This window comes from Muntiacus reevesi, chromosome 18, assembly GCF_963930625.1.
Source record: "Muntiacus reevesi chromosome 18, mMunRee1.1, whole genome shotgun sequence".
NCBI classification, from domain to species: Eukaryota; Metazoa; Chordata; class Mammalia; order Artiodactyla; family Cervidae; genus Muntiacus; species Muntiacus reevesi.
This window is the reverse complement of record NC_089266.1, coordinates 50,944,198-50,958,654: the sequence shown is the minus strand read 5'-3', so window position 1 is coordinate 50,958,654 and position 14,457 is coordinate 50,944,198. Positions and strand designations below refer to the sequence as shown.

General features: G+C 36.7%; 1 protein-coding gene across 4 annotated transcripts in view; it reads left to right on the top strand.

Moving 5' to 3' along the window:
- Window positions 1–14,457, top strand: part of CLTC (clathrin heavy chain) — a 67,611-nt gene that overhangs the window by 18,654 nt on the left and 34,500 nt on the right. For all 4 annotated transcript variants that reach the window (XM_065911157.1, XM_065911158.1, XM_065911155.1 and 1 more), the window contains exons 2-8: window positions 2,073–2,280; window positions 4,932–5,200; window positions 5,713–5,874; window positions 8,070–8,183; window positions 8,587–8,760; window positions 11,487–11,684; window positions 12,390–12,590. In XM_065911157.1, coding sequence (XP_065767229.1) covers window positions 2,073–2,280; window positions 4,932–5,200; window positions 5,713–5,874; window positions 8,070–8,183; window positions 8,587–8,760; window positions 11,487–11,684; window positions 12,390–12,590 — 1,326 coding nt within the window. The remainder of the gene's footprint in view (window positions 1–2,072; window positions 2,281–4,931; window positions 5,201–5,712; window positions 5,875–8,069; window positions 8,184–8,586; window positions 8,761–11,486; window positions 11,685–12,389; window positions 12,591–14,457) is intronic.

Sequence of the window (14,457 nt, the reverse complement as noted above, 5' to 3'; positions counted from 1 at the left end):
CTCTTAGGAAATTAGACAGCCTGGTTTGCACAAGTCTTCCCTTAACCCCCACCACAAGTTCCCTTCATGGATTGTTGAGGACCACTTCTTTTTATCTTCCTCCATTAGTTTTGAAACTGAATGTCACTAAAAGTTAGGGAGAAATGAAAATTGGTAATTCATAAAGTTTTGTTGTAACCAAACTCACTTATAAGTTACATATCTCACAGCTTGTATACTTGCCTTGCACTACAGCATATACTTGAGCTTGTACAACTAGTTAATCTTCCATTTTATTACCATGTTTGTGTTAATAGTTAGACAATTGCTTGGTTCCTTACCCTAGGATTCAGTGACAAAGTTACTGTAACTTTACTTTATCATTGTATCTGCAGTCATTGAGGTGTAAGAGGGAAGTGAAAGTACAATGTAGTGTCTTAATCTTACATTGTATTCTTTTGAGATCCTGGACTTGTTATAGTTAAGCTCTATTAGCAGAAGAGTTTGACAAAATAATTTGTGTAAAAGACAGTTACCTTTAGGGCTTCCCAGGTGGCTCAGCAGTAAAGAATCCACCTGCTAATGAAAGAGACATGGGTTCAATCCCTGGGTCAGGAAGATCCCCTGGAGTAGGAAAGGGCAACCCACTCCAGTATCTTGCCTGGATCCCATGGACAGAGGAGGAGCCTGGTGGGCTGCAGTCCGTGGGGTCCACAGAGTTGGACAGGACTGAGTGAGCATGCATGCTCAGTTACCTTGGCTCAGCTCGTCCAGAAGAGAGTAGTGACAGTGATTTTTCTTTTCCCATGCTTTTAAATTTTTGTATTTTGTTCTGTGTGAATTTGTTACCTGTTGGAGGAAAAAAATAAAACCCTTAGGCTGGTGAAAGCTAAGAACGCCTTCAGGTAGCCTTTGAGTGGTGGTCTATTATACTACATTTAGTCACCTAGAGAAATGACCCATTCTGATAGAAATCTCCTTCTCTTGTTCTCACTTACATATTTAACTAGTTTTCAAAGACGTGTCATCTTTAGATCTTGTATATTTGCTTAGCAAATTAATAGCTTCTGTGTCCACAAAGCAAATCTGCTTCCATTGTTTTCCTTAAGTAGTTTCCTTAGACTCCATTCAGGACTCTTCCCGGGGCACGTGTAGCTTCTCCAAAAGCCTTTCATGCATAATCTCTGTTCCCAGTGCTACAGGAGCACTTAGAATTCCCTTAGCAGACCACACTTTTTTTTTAAGTTATTTATTTAGCTATTTTGGGTCTTAGTAGCAGCACAGGGGCTTAGTTGCCCCACAGCATGTGGGATCTTAGCTCTCCAACCAGGGCTCTAACCAGCGTCCCCTACATTGAAAGGCAGTTTCTTAGCCAGTGGACCACCAGGGAAGCCGCAGCAGACCACACTTTTATATTTCTAGGCCTTAATATGTGCTCATCCTTCTGTGGTGTATTCTCTAGTCTACTTCTGTTGAACACATTCACTCCCTTGCCTGTAGGCTTCCTTTGACTGGCTCTCTCTTACGTATCTTTGTTTTGGCACTTTTTGCAAAGTATTGTAACTTACTTGTCTGCTCTGGCTGATCCAGGTTTCTTTAGACCAAGAACCCTGTGAAATTTTTAACTCTCATTTTATGGTATAATTTATCAATAATTTTCAGTTTCCTGAAGTCCAGTACATAAGATCAAATAACTACTAAATGCTAAAGGGGATCAGAGAGGACAGATCCAATAGTTCAGAGATCCCAAACCAAGAAACATTGATTACCTTAGGTTCCTTGACCCGTAAAGGCTACCTCTCAGATGTAGCTCTTCCCTTTATATTTGTCTGTTCTACCTCTTAGTTGTAACCAGATGGTTATGCCTCTCAAGTTACAACTGCAGGATTATAACAAAACAATTGAATGCCATACTTGTTGGAAGAAAGAAGGTCCATTATATTAACTGCCTCATTTGAATCCGCATAATGGAGTTGTCAGTGTTGACCTTGAAGTAGTAATAGAGGATTTGAATGATGACAGCACATGAATATCAAGTCTTTCTAATTCACTTTGTAGCATGATTAATATTTTTTGTTTTTTTCTTCCCTCAGCTCCAGAACCTGGGTATAAACCCAGCAAACATTGGCTTCAGTACCTTGACTATGGAGTCAGACAAATTCATCTGCATTAGAGAGAAAGTAGGAGAGCAGGCCCAGGTGGTAATTATTGATATGAATGACCCAAGTAATCCAATTCGAAGACCAATTTCGGCAGACAGCGCCATCATGAATCCAGCCAGCAAAGTAATTGCACTAAAAGGTATAAACAGACTGTGTTTTTTTCTTAAAACTTTTCCTGTAGGAATTTATTCAAATACAGTAATTAGAATCTTTTTTTTAGTATATTAAGTTTGGTTAAATAGATTTACAAAATTAAAGCTGTTACTGTGTTTGATTTTTTTTAAACTATTTTCTTGACTGACTTGGCATAATTCTGTGAGCTGTCTTACTTTCTACTCATAAATATACTTGGGAAATTTTAAGATTTAGATTAAATAAATTTAAGCTTTATACCTATGGTGTGGTAAGATTATATTGAAAACATAACCCCATTTACAGAAGACACAAGAAATTAGTGATTGGTTTTCTAGAGTAAAACATACTTTACTAATATTAGCAACTAAACATTGCAGAATTTTGCTATGGTGATAAACTTGCTCTTCATTCTGTGTCTTTTTTATACATCAGGTTTGTGTTACATTTAAATTAACAAATTCTAAAACTGGCTTGAACTTATACTAGTTTTTAAAAGTGTGTATATATATGTAGGTGGGTATTAACTTTTTGGAATCAATGGTGTTAGTTTATTCAGACTTAACTTTTTAATTGTTATAGTAGGGAACTAACTCTACAACCTGTCAGTCCAAACAGAGTTCAGAGACCCTCATACTTTCTGGGAGTCTTACGTTAATTTTTTTCCTTTGAACTTTAGACTGAAAATAGAATTGACTATTTAAAACAGACTCTTAAGAGAGCTAGGTAACAAACTATCTGAACTTGAAAGAGACATTTAATTGCCTGTTTTTTGGTTTGTTGCTTTTCTTCTTGGTAGTAGGAGGAAGTGTCCAGATTCTTAGTAATTTCTTGGTAAATTTGTGGGTGACTTGTTCCAGGTGCTGAAGTATTTAAATACACTTGTTTTTTCCACATGATTTATATTTTGTGTTTAGTAGTAACACTGTTTGGAAATTAAATTGGTTGGGCGAGGGATGGAGTGGAAAGCATATTCAAATAAGTCACTGTTACATCTCCAAGATAGAAGTTGATCTCATCTCTGGGAAGGATGGTCCAGATATTACCTGGGATACTTGTTTTGTGGCAGTAGACTGTTATTTGTAGTACATATTTAAGGTAGTAAGTTCCCTTCAGCCTCATTAAAGAATTTAAATTCAACTGCTTAACAGCTCTCATCCCTCTATTAAAAGGCCATCGTTTTAATTTTCTCATAATTCTTTTCTATTTTTAATGTTATTGTTATTTTATCACATTTCTTAATGCTTTCTTATGTGTGCAGATGGTGAGTTTTCTTAAATTAGATTGTGTTAGTTATTGTCCTGTTCTATAAAAAGAATAAATTGAAAAAGTTTTCAGAGCCCCATACAGTAATACTATTATAGATTTGTGCCTGTATGTCTGCACTACACAGTTAAGCTGTCAACCCTTGCCCTCCTCCCCAAAACACCCCATGTACATGTGCTCCGACCTCTTTCACATAAAGAATAAAACATGGAATTAACTAGGGGTTGGGGAAGAAACAAAGAAAGTTAAGTCATTCCCAAATATGGCTTCCTTCTGAATCCAGTTTCAATTCCCTTGGTTTCTTTTTATAAACAGGACCGTAACTCTCACAATTGTTCAAGTCTGGTTGTGGTTTACATATTGTGTGGGATGGGATAACATTCTTCATTTTATGAAAGAAGTTTTTACCCATGTAGTAATTAAGGAGGGTTGTGGTACAAAGCTGTATGTTTTGTGTCCCGTCCCATCCCTCTCTCCACCCCCACTCCCTTACTAGCTTATAATTTTTGTTCTTCAGGAGCCAAATTCTTTGAGGCTCAGGAGTGGAGTTTTCCTTAGTCTCTAAGGACTAATATGAATTAGACAGCCTAGTGTTAGTTGTGGGCTTTGATCTCTGTTAAGTTAAAGCAGATCACTTTTTGGATTGTGATGGGTCTCAAATTGTAAGTATAAACCTTTGTATCTGACTCAATGAACTCTTGACATTCACAGCAAATTTCATCCATGTTTGCTGTTTTAACTGGTTGAAGCTTGAATTTTGTTCTAACTCTAGTATGTTAACATCTGAAACTCCCCCCCCTTGTCTCCCTCTCCTTTCCTGTAGCACCGCGACCCTCCCTTTGTGGCTTAACCCAACACTGTGTAGCATGCACCTCTCCCGTGTGTTACGGTACAAGGTAGAGTTGAAGTAGGTCCTCTTCCAAAGAAGTTTCCACAGGATATATTTGAATGGGGGATGGCTGCTTCTTAAAAAGTAGGCCTTTTCCCCATGTTCTTGAATCAGATTTGTTTTTTCTGTGTACCAACCATTAAGTTTATGGGTAAGCATTCTTAATGAAGTATGAAGGTTACAACTTGTTTTTCATCATTAAGGGAGCTGTTCATTTTTAGTTGGGATTTAGAACTCTTTGGAAGTCATACTATCTGTTTGAAATGTGTTTATTAGAGGTGATAGTTTTTGCTTCACGTTTAGGTGTAGATTGCTCAGTCTCAGCTCTTCAGTGGTTGCAGCTCTGTCAGTGTGACTTTTGTAGATGTTATTAGTCTCACGCTAGAACCATTTTGTTTGGAAGTTAACAGATTTTGTTGCAGAGATAGTCTGATCTAGCTAGATACTAATTTATCCTGAGCTTTGCTTTCTTAGTGATTGATAATTTTTTCTTTTGTTTTTAGCTGGGAAAACTCTCCAGATATTTAACATTGAAATGAAAAGTAAAATGAAGGCCCATACCATGACTGATGATGTCACCTTCTGGAAATGGATCTCTTTGAATACGGTTGCCCTTGTCACGGATAATGCAGTTTATCATTGGAGCATGGAAGGAGAGTCGCAGCCGGTGAAAATGTTTGATCGCCACTCGAGCCTCGCAGGGTGCCAGATTATCAATTATCGAACCGATGCAAAGCAAAAGTGGTTACTTCTGACTGGCATATCTGCACAGGTAACATTTTTCTAGTTTTTAATAAAGAAAAGGTCTAGAGAATTTATGTGCTTGGAATGTAGTTTATTTTGAAATTGGATCTTCTTTGCCAATCTGACTCCCCCCCCCCCTTTTTTTAAATGAAGTAAAAGTTGCTGGTTTAATGCCCTTATACTGTCATACAGTTTTTTTAGGTCTTCTCTGTGGGTTGAGGGAGTGAGTTCGAGTGATTTGGAATTTATTGTGGATATTTACTGCAGAATGAGTACTCTTATATCTTTCTTTTTTTAAAAAAAGATAGGGTAAAGAAATGGTTGTATGTGAGGCTCATTTTAAACATTCATGTTAAGCTTTAATAAGAGAATGTTTGCAACTAAATTTTAAATTAAGAAGTATCAAATCTACATTGAGAGAAAAGGAATTGTAAATCCTTCTAAAGATGATAAAGTGTTTTAATTATTTCACTAACTATTGTATTTGGAAGTTACTGGTTCTTTGGGACCCCAAACTTTATTCTGCTTGATCTTTTGTAGCAAAATCGTGTGGTAGGAGCTATGCAGTTATATTCCGTAGATAGGAAAGTGTCTCAGCCCATTGAAGGACACGCGGCTAGCTTCGCACAGTTCAAGATGGAAGGCAATGCAGAAGAGTCAACGTTGTTTTGTTTTGCAGTACGGGGTCAAGCGGGAGGGAAGGTGAGTTTTGCCTTTGGAAATTGTTTTAATGAGAATTTTCCTTTTGTCTTTCTGTTACTAATTAATTTGTTATCTGATTTCAAAATAGTCTTCTCTCTTTCTTGTTAATTTGTTTTTAACATTCAGATTTGTGGTGACTTATTTTGTTTAAATTATGTTTCTGGTGATACTTGTCTAAAGTGAATGTTTCTTAAGCAACTTGTTTGTATCTGCTGTTTTTAGACTTTATTTCATTGTCTTTACCAAAGGCTTTCCTGTGCATTAAGAATCACTAGGGTGGCTAAAATATACATTTGTGTGCCTTCCTTCTAGAGAGTCTGATTCAGTAAGTGGAGCTCATAATGTGCATTTTAAATGCTGTAGATGACTAGATAGAGTGGAGCACAATTTCAGTACCGTTGCCTTATATCAGAGCTTCTCAACCCTGGCTGTCCGTTGAAATCCCTTGGACAAGTTGAAGTGCTTGTAGGGGTCTTAGTTGCAGACAGCAGAAACAGGGTATGGTTGGTTAGAGCATAAAGTTTAATAATGAAAGTGCAGTGGGTAGTTTGCGTTTGCTAAGATTTAGAACCAAGCTGGGAGAATTAGGAGGAATGAGAGAGTGGGCAGCAGCCAGAAGCCCTGGCGCAGAGCTCTGAGGCCCTGCTGCTGCGACTGCTCTGCTGGGTGCTCGCTCGGCACGACTGCCCCTGGAAACATGGTCTGACTGCTCTTCCATCACCATAGCAGATTCTCTGAAGTCTTAGTATACTTCCCATGCTAAGTAGTTTTAAAAAACCAAGGTAGAGAGTGCTTAAAATACAGTAATCAGTAACCTGTAATCCCGGCGGGAACACATGTACAGAGGTAGAGTTCTCCTAAAATTTCAGAGTAATAATCCCTAAACCGAGGAATGTTCCTACCAGCCTCTCAATAGGCCAAAGATAGAAAATAAAATTCAGATGTTTAGATCTGAATTGGTGAATTTTAAACAAAAAATCCGTAAGCATTAGAAATTAGATGCATTAATTAAGACAGAAGGCTCTGGCATTTTTTGATAGGTCCTCCTAAGACAAAACCTTGTATATAATTTTTGTAGTATCAGAAAACCAGTTTATAGGTTCTTGAGCCTACTTGATGTATTATGCTATATATTTTATAGTCGCCCATGGTTTTTTTGAGGGAAGACAATTTTTTCAGTATGGCTAGTCATCCTAATTAAGGATGAGACCCTGTAACTTTCGTATGGTTATCTATCTTGGAAACTTGAGTTACTTGTTGTGTAAGTCCATTCCTTACATGACTAAGCAGAACATATAGTACTCTTCCATTGACAGCATGAGTTCCCTCTCGCCATTGCTCACTGATGTGCAGCATCAGACGTTTTAAACCAGAATGCTCTCACCCAGATTTCTGAGGTGTATGTGATTAGAGCAACTACTCACGTTGGGTGTATGCTTACTTGTATTTAGAGTAGGTGTGGGCAAAGGGTTAGGTTTCTGTTTGGAAAATTTAATTATAATCGAAAGCCATGAGAATGCCTTTTTGTGGGTATTGTTTTACCATTCTTAATTTAAGGTAGATTGAGATGTGGTTGAGCTATTCAACTGACTTTTAAAAATTGTGTGTTGAAGTAATGCATTTTATTCATGGAAAACTTCGAAGACAGTCCAGAGACGTCCCGTGCTCTGTTCCTAGTTTACCTTAATGGTTACGTCTTACATAGCTGTTCAGTACATTTGACAAACCAGAAATTGACATTGGTATAATTACATAATTGTGTCATTTTGTCACGTACAGATTCAAGATACATACTATTCCATTACTACAAAGATTGCCTTCTTGCTACCCCTTTATAGTCACAACCACTTACTGCTCGCTCGCCATCTCTAACCCCTGAAAATCTCTAATTTTCATTTCTGGAATTTTGTCTCTGCAAGAATGCTTTATAAGTAGAATCATATGGTATGTGATCTTATGAAGAGTAGCTATTCTTTTATGTGTTTCCACTGGACACTGTGTCTGAAAGTTCATTTTATTTTATTTTATTTTATATTTTTGAAAGTTCATTTTATTACCGAGGAGTGTTCCATGGTATGGTTGTTACCATATAGTTTAATGTTCACCTATTGTAGGACATTTGGTTGTTTTCACAAGTAAAGCTGCTATGGTCCTTTTTAGCAGTTGATCATAAGTTTTACTTTTCTCTTGAACAGTTACATATCATTGAAGTTGGCACACCACCGACTGGGAACCAGCCATTTCCAAAGAAGGCAGTGGATGTTTTCTTTCCTCCAGAAGCACAAAATGACTTTCCGGTTGCGATGCAGGTATTTGAAGCAAAACAAAGGAACTTAAAATTTGTCCTCTGAATACAAGTAATTAAAAAAATTCTACTGAGTATAATTTAAGTGGTGCCTTTACTCAGAAATAGTGAAACTTTGTAAAGTAATACTCTTATGTAATATATAAATTGGGTTATCCTAGGTTCTTCAAAATTATGTTTTCTCTTTTATACAATTTATTAATATCCTTGTGTTTTATGTAAGAGCTTGGGACATTGCATATTTGAATCTGCAATAAAAATGAAGAAACCATAAATTCTAGTTTTTAATTTTTCATAAAAGCCTCTTGTCAAAATCCTAGAATTTTACCATCTCTAAAATGCAGTGGGACTAAATTTTCTGATTGTAGGTTCATTATTTTACTGAAGTATTTATTTTCTTTATACAGATCAGTGAAAAGCATGATGTAGTATTCTTGATTACGAAGTATGGTTACATCCACCTCTATGACCTTGAGACTGGTACCTGCATCTACATGAATAGAATCAGTGGAGAAACGATCTTTGTCACCGCACCTCATGAAGCCACAGCGGGAATAATTGGAGTAAACAGAAAGGGACAGGTAAGGGCACCTTCAGAATCCAGCTTGGTCATAAAGAAAGTAGCCCTTACTGCGGTCAGCCTTTTTCCAAAAAGTAAATGGTAATTTTGGATGTCAGAAAATAATGTATATCTAAAAATACAGAAGCATATATATATCATATACTACTGTTTACAGTGTCTCTTTAACACTGTCTCAGAGAGAGGACTATTTGGCATACAGTATGCCACCTAAGGATTGTGTTTGTGTCTCTATTACCAAGAGAAGTGGCTCTTCATGCAAAGAAGTTCATAGGGTGACATCTGACGGACTGTATACTTTCTTTTGGCTGCACCCCAGGGCTTGTGGGGTCTCAGTTGCTTAACCAGAGATTGATCCCAGGCCCCAGTAGTGGCGAGTCCTAGGGCTGGACCACCAGGGAATTCCCAGACTGTATACGTTTTATAGGGGTTTTCTTTCTATGTCTTTTTTCTCACCTCTTTAATTATTACTGAATATTTAATGTGGGAAGGTGATATGTTACAATGGCTATGATAGGTTCAGTGGGGTACTTGAAAAGTTACCCAATTAGCTGTTCTGACTTGTCACATTTGACAAACCTCCTCACACCACCTAACCCAAGTGATCTTTTTTCCTGTGTTTTAGTGTTTTAATGTAATTTAAAATATTATACCTGGAAGTATCTTTTTCCCTAAAAAAAATGGTTAAATGTTACAGACCTTTCCTTTTGTTTGTTTTCCTCCAAATTAGTGTTTTTCCTCAATGGTAAATGAAAGCAAATAGGTTTTTTGTTTTTTTTCTCCTTTATTCTATTAATTTTCAGAACATAGTATGTATCTGAAGAAAGAAATACTGTAGAGAAAGGGAGTCTCTCCCTACTTACCCATCCTCTCCATCAGTTCCACACCTGGTTAGGTGCTTCTGCTTTATGTCCCTAGATCTTAGGGAGCCCTCCCTGTGGCACTTACCATAGTGAGTTACAGTTGCTTGCTTAACTAGTTTGTCGCTGTTCTTCCTTAGGAAAGGGGCTTTTCTTTGTTTAATTGTATTTCTGCACTAGTCAGAATCTGGCACAAAAGCTACTTTAAAAATTCAGTAGCATTCATTTATTGAGTTGCATGTGCCTCTCTTGGAAAAATCAGGAATGAATGTGTCTTTTGGTGAACTAGATTACTGATAATTTTATAATCATAAAGTTGTTAAACGAGGGATAATTGTTTTAGCTAAAATATCCTGAAAATTTTACCATTATATATTTAACATTCATAACTTTGATTATTGATTGTTTCCCTTCCCTTCTCTCCACAAGTTTTCTTTGCCAGCTGGTTTGAATAAGATGAATGTTCACAGTAACCTATAGGGTTCAGGGCTTTACTCTTTTGATCAGAGCCAACTATAGCTGGACCCAACCCAATGCCTTAAAGGAACGAGTATGATTTCTGTGGGTTGCAAAATTAAAAGTGATCAAGATGACAGTCCGAACTTGGTAGAACTGAATACTTTAGAAGATACAAGAACCTTTTTCCCCCCTGTACGTCTTAAGTACTGGTTTCTAGAACTCTGCTAATACAATCTAAAAATGGGATAAAGATAAAACTATGGATTTGGCATTTGGGGAAGGCTACAGAAAGTACAGTTAGAAGTGGGTTTGTTCATCTTCATTATTTTTCCTAGGAAGTAGTATTAAAGATGAAAATGGAAATAACTATAAAGAAAGAATTCTTCCTTTTAAAAAAAGATGTCTTAATATGGGGTAGAGTGTCACATTGCAGCTATAGAATGACCTAAGCTTTGGAAGATGGGGGTCAGATCTGTAGAAATGAAAGACTTCTGGAGGTTAAAATTTCATTTTCCTCAAAGGGAGTAATAGAACAGGCAAATAGATATTACTTGTTTGGTTATTGAGTTCTCATTTATTTAACAAATATTAAGCATTTACTTTGTGTTCAACACTGCCTGGTGCTAAAAATACAATTAAAGACAAAGATAAGTTCCTTTCTTTATGTGGAATAGTGACTGAGACACACTCAAATGAGAAATAATGGTATGAGAACTGGTCATTATGCGGAATAGAAGTAGTTTATAAGCTGGGGTGTATACCCAGATCTGGTGTTGGGGAGAGGAATGGATGCATGATGAAGGACTCCTTTTCTCTTTGGCAGTTGACAGAAATTCAGCTTTTAAGCAAATAGATTGGCATTCTGTGACAGTGACTTACTAGGGGGACTGAGGGTAGGTAATTAATTGTTCTTCAAAAAGAAGCAATTAAGAGTTGCTCTTTGCTGGTGCCACATTTATTAAGCATCTACTGTATACCTTGCAGTATATAAGGTGTGTGAGGATTCAGCGTCCTTTCCCTCCTTGAGTATATAATCTGAACTCTGGGAATGTAAATGTAATTAAAATTACTGAAAAATCAGAGTTAAGAGGAGTGTATCTTCAACTTCTTCCAGGCGAGCCCATGTCATGTTAAGAATGGATGGTAGCAAAGCAATTGGAGTTTGGACTGTATGAGATAGGGAGTTGTTTATATTACAAGACAGCTCTATTTTAGGAACCCCCAATTGGCTTAGTAGCACCCCTTAGTCTTCTCTTTTTTGCCCTCTTTTTTTTTTCTTTTTTTTTTTGCGTCAGCAAGAAAGCAGCCATCACAGTTTTATTACTTTGTCACTCAGTAGTCATCAGCATTAAACATATTTAGTATCTCATGCTCACATCGCAGCTGTTCATTAGATCTTAAATTGCAGGTTCTCTCAGTATGTGTGGAAGAAGAAAACATAATCCCTTATATCACCAATGTCCTACAAAATCCTGATTTGGCTCTGAGAATGGCTGTACGTAACAACTTAGCTGGTGCTGAAGAACTCTTTGCCCGGAAATTTAATGCTCTTTTTGCCCAGGGAAATTACTCAGAGGCAGCAAAGGTGGCTGCTAATGCACCAAAGGTAAGTAGTTATGAAAATGAAAATTGCCATGTTTGGATTGATGCCAGTGTGCTCTATTTCTAATACTGGTACAAGTGGAACCAGCTTCCCACAGGGAAATGAGACTTTTTTAAGGATATGTTTTCCTGTAGAATGAGTTACTTCTAGATTTAGTTACTTTTCTATGCTCTAGATTTGGTTAAAACAGACTGTTAGAATGATGTGTAGATCTAACAGGCTCTGATTTACATAGATGTAATAATGTTTACTTAGTTGGATCTTATGATAACTACTGATTTTATATCCTAAAGATTAAACAGATCTTGTTCAATTCATGGTATGAAGAGTTGTCTGAACTTGACCTGAATTTATCCTCATCATTTTTGTATTATGTTGGACTGAATTAATACCTTACTCCCTGACTGGTAATGAAATTTTTACTTAACCTAATGTGAACCTGGAATAATAGTTAGTTGTAACTATCCTCTTACATACTAGCATTATGATTAGGTTGGTATGTTTCTGATTCAGAATAATCTCATAACATTGAACCAGAAGTGTGACAGACATTGCCTGAATCTTAACCATTCAACATGTTGAAAGGTTGAGATTTGGTTTCAGTAGATGGAATCATGCCTTTAAAATTGACTTAACAGATCCATGGAGTTATTAGTGTGATACTGAATCATCTTTAAAAGGAGTCCTTAACATTTCTGTTTCTTAAAGGGAATTCTTCGTACCCCAGACACCATCCGTCGGTTCCAGAGTGTTCCAGCTCAGCCAGGTCAAACTTCACCCCTACTTCAGTACTTTGGAATCCTTTTGGACCAGGGTCAGCTAAATAAATATGAATCCTTAGAACTGTGTAGGCCTGTACTTCAGCAGGGACGGAAACAGCTTTTGGAGAAGTGGTTAAAAGAAGATAAGGTATATTAACTTACGTTAACATATTTTCACTTTGATTAAATACCACTTTAGCAAGTTAAAAACACAGGCTGTGCCAGAACATCTCCATCCATGATTCATTGTTTGTAGGAATGGTGAAAGAAGAGACACTGCATGAGATTCATAGACATGTTTTCTTTTGAAAATGGGTTATTTTTGTGGCATGTTGAGGGTAGCATATCTTTATTTTAAGAGGGAATCCAGGATTACTTGCTTGGTGGTTAAGCTTAGCATGAGACACTGCATGTTCATATTTGTCAACATGTATAAACTCATGAGGACCCACATCCCACACTTGGGATGCCCAGTAGTTTCAGCCATACAACGTTGTATCTTTTCTTTTAGAACTTCCCAAGTTACAAAATTGTGGTATCAAATGCCAGTAACCGGTTTAGGTGTGCAAGGGAAATAAATGTTATATACAAAGTTGAATTGGTTAACAAGACAACAGGACTGTCTGATTAGCAGTGATACAGATTCCCAAAGTTATTTCACATAATGTTAACTGGTGTTACATGAAAAAATATTTAACTTATTAGTTTCTTAAAGTTATTTAAATATGAATATTTGAAAACTGTTGTTAATTAGCTTTCTTTACTGTGGGATTTCTCTATCCATTTTATATTCGCTCAGTAGTTACGAGTTTCTTTTCACATAGAACATCTAATAGTATTATGTTTTCTAGTGTATATTATGGAAAATGTCACCTATTTGTAAGAAAACTAGAGTTTAAACAACCCATTAGTGATATTATTGCTTTCATACCACTATAGAAAGTCTTTCTCCACAAAGTGGCAATATTGAATTGTCATGTCTTAGGTCAATGTCAAGAACTGAGGTGGTACTATTTTATAGCACTCTGGGTTGTGAATAACTTTTAATGTTACACCTTTCAGCTTTAGTGTATGTTGGTAGTATTTCTACATTACCAATGCTAAGTCCTTGTTTCTTGACCCAGCTTCTGTCAGTCTTAGAGGATACTGGAGGATAGAACTTCAGAGTTGGGATGCTTGGACAGGAGTCTGCTGAAGACTGGTTACTAGCCACGTAGTACTTGAGGTCCGTCCTAATTGTTTTAAGATAAGGGAGGATGAGAACAGCCAAGGTAACTGAGTTGACCAATATAACAATGTAAGAGCTTTTTGGGTATCATTACCTATTTTGGTAAATGGTCATGTAGGATTCATTTGTGGTAAAAAGGACCACTGGTCAACTATTCATTAGTGTGTTCAGTTGAGAGGGTATAGACTGATAGAACGTCTCATTATTCAGTGATAAACGCTATTCTTTTGACATACTCATAAAATAGAAAGTCAACTCTAGTGTGTAAAGCAAAGCTCCTTTAGAGAAGCAGTTTTCCAGATTGAGCAGCTTAGGCAGATTGAATGGCAAAGAGAGTTTGTCTGCATGTATACCACCTTAAAATTCTAAAATGTTTATCTGCTTGACCTTGTGAAATTAGTGTCCTGCTTTACAACTTTAAATCCAAAAGTCAAGAAGATAATGAAGCTTAGGTCCTACAGATTATTCCCTAATTTTAAAGTGGTCTTTATGGTAAACCTCAGCTGGCTTTTTGAATATCAGATTTTCATTTGATAGCATTACATTAGGAACTGGATTATTCTTGTAAAATTGAGACAATCTGGGACTGATACCTGAATATTCTTAATAGTGAGAAGTACAAGATTCTGCTTCTTAAATACTTACACACCTAATAAGATAGTTGGTAGAATCTGTACATGTGGAGTCTTGGTGGGTTTTTATCCTTAAGTAGAATGTAGAATGTGTGGAGAATTCTACTGAGACTCTGCTCTGAATTCAAAATCAGGAGTCTTTATAACCATAACTC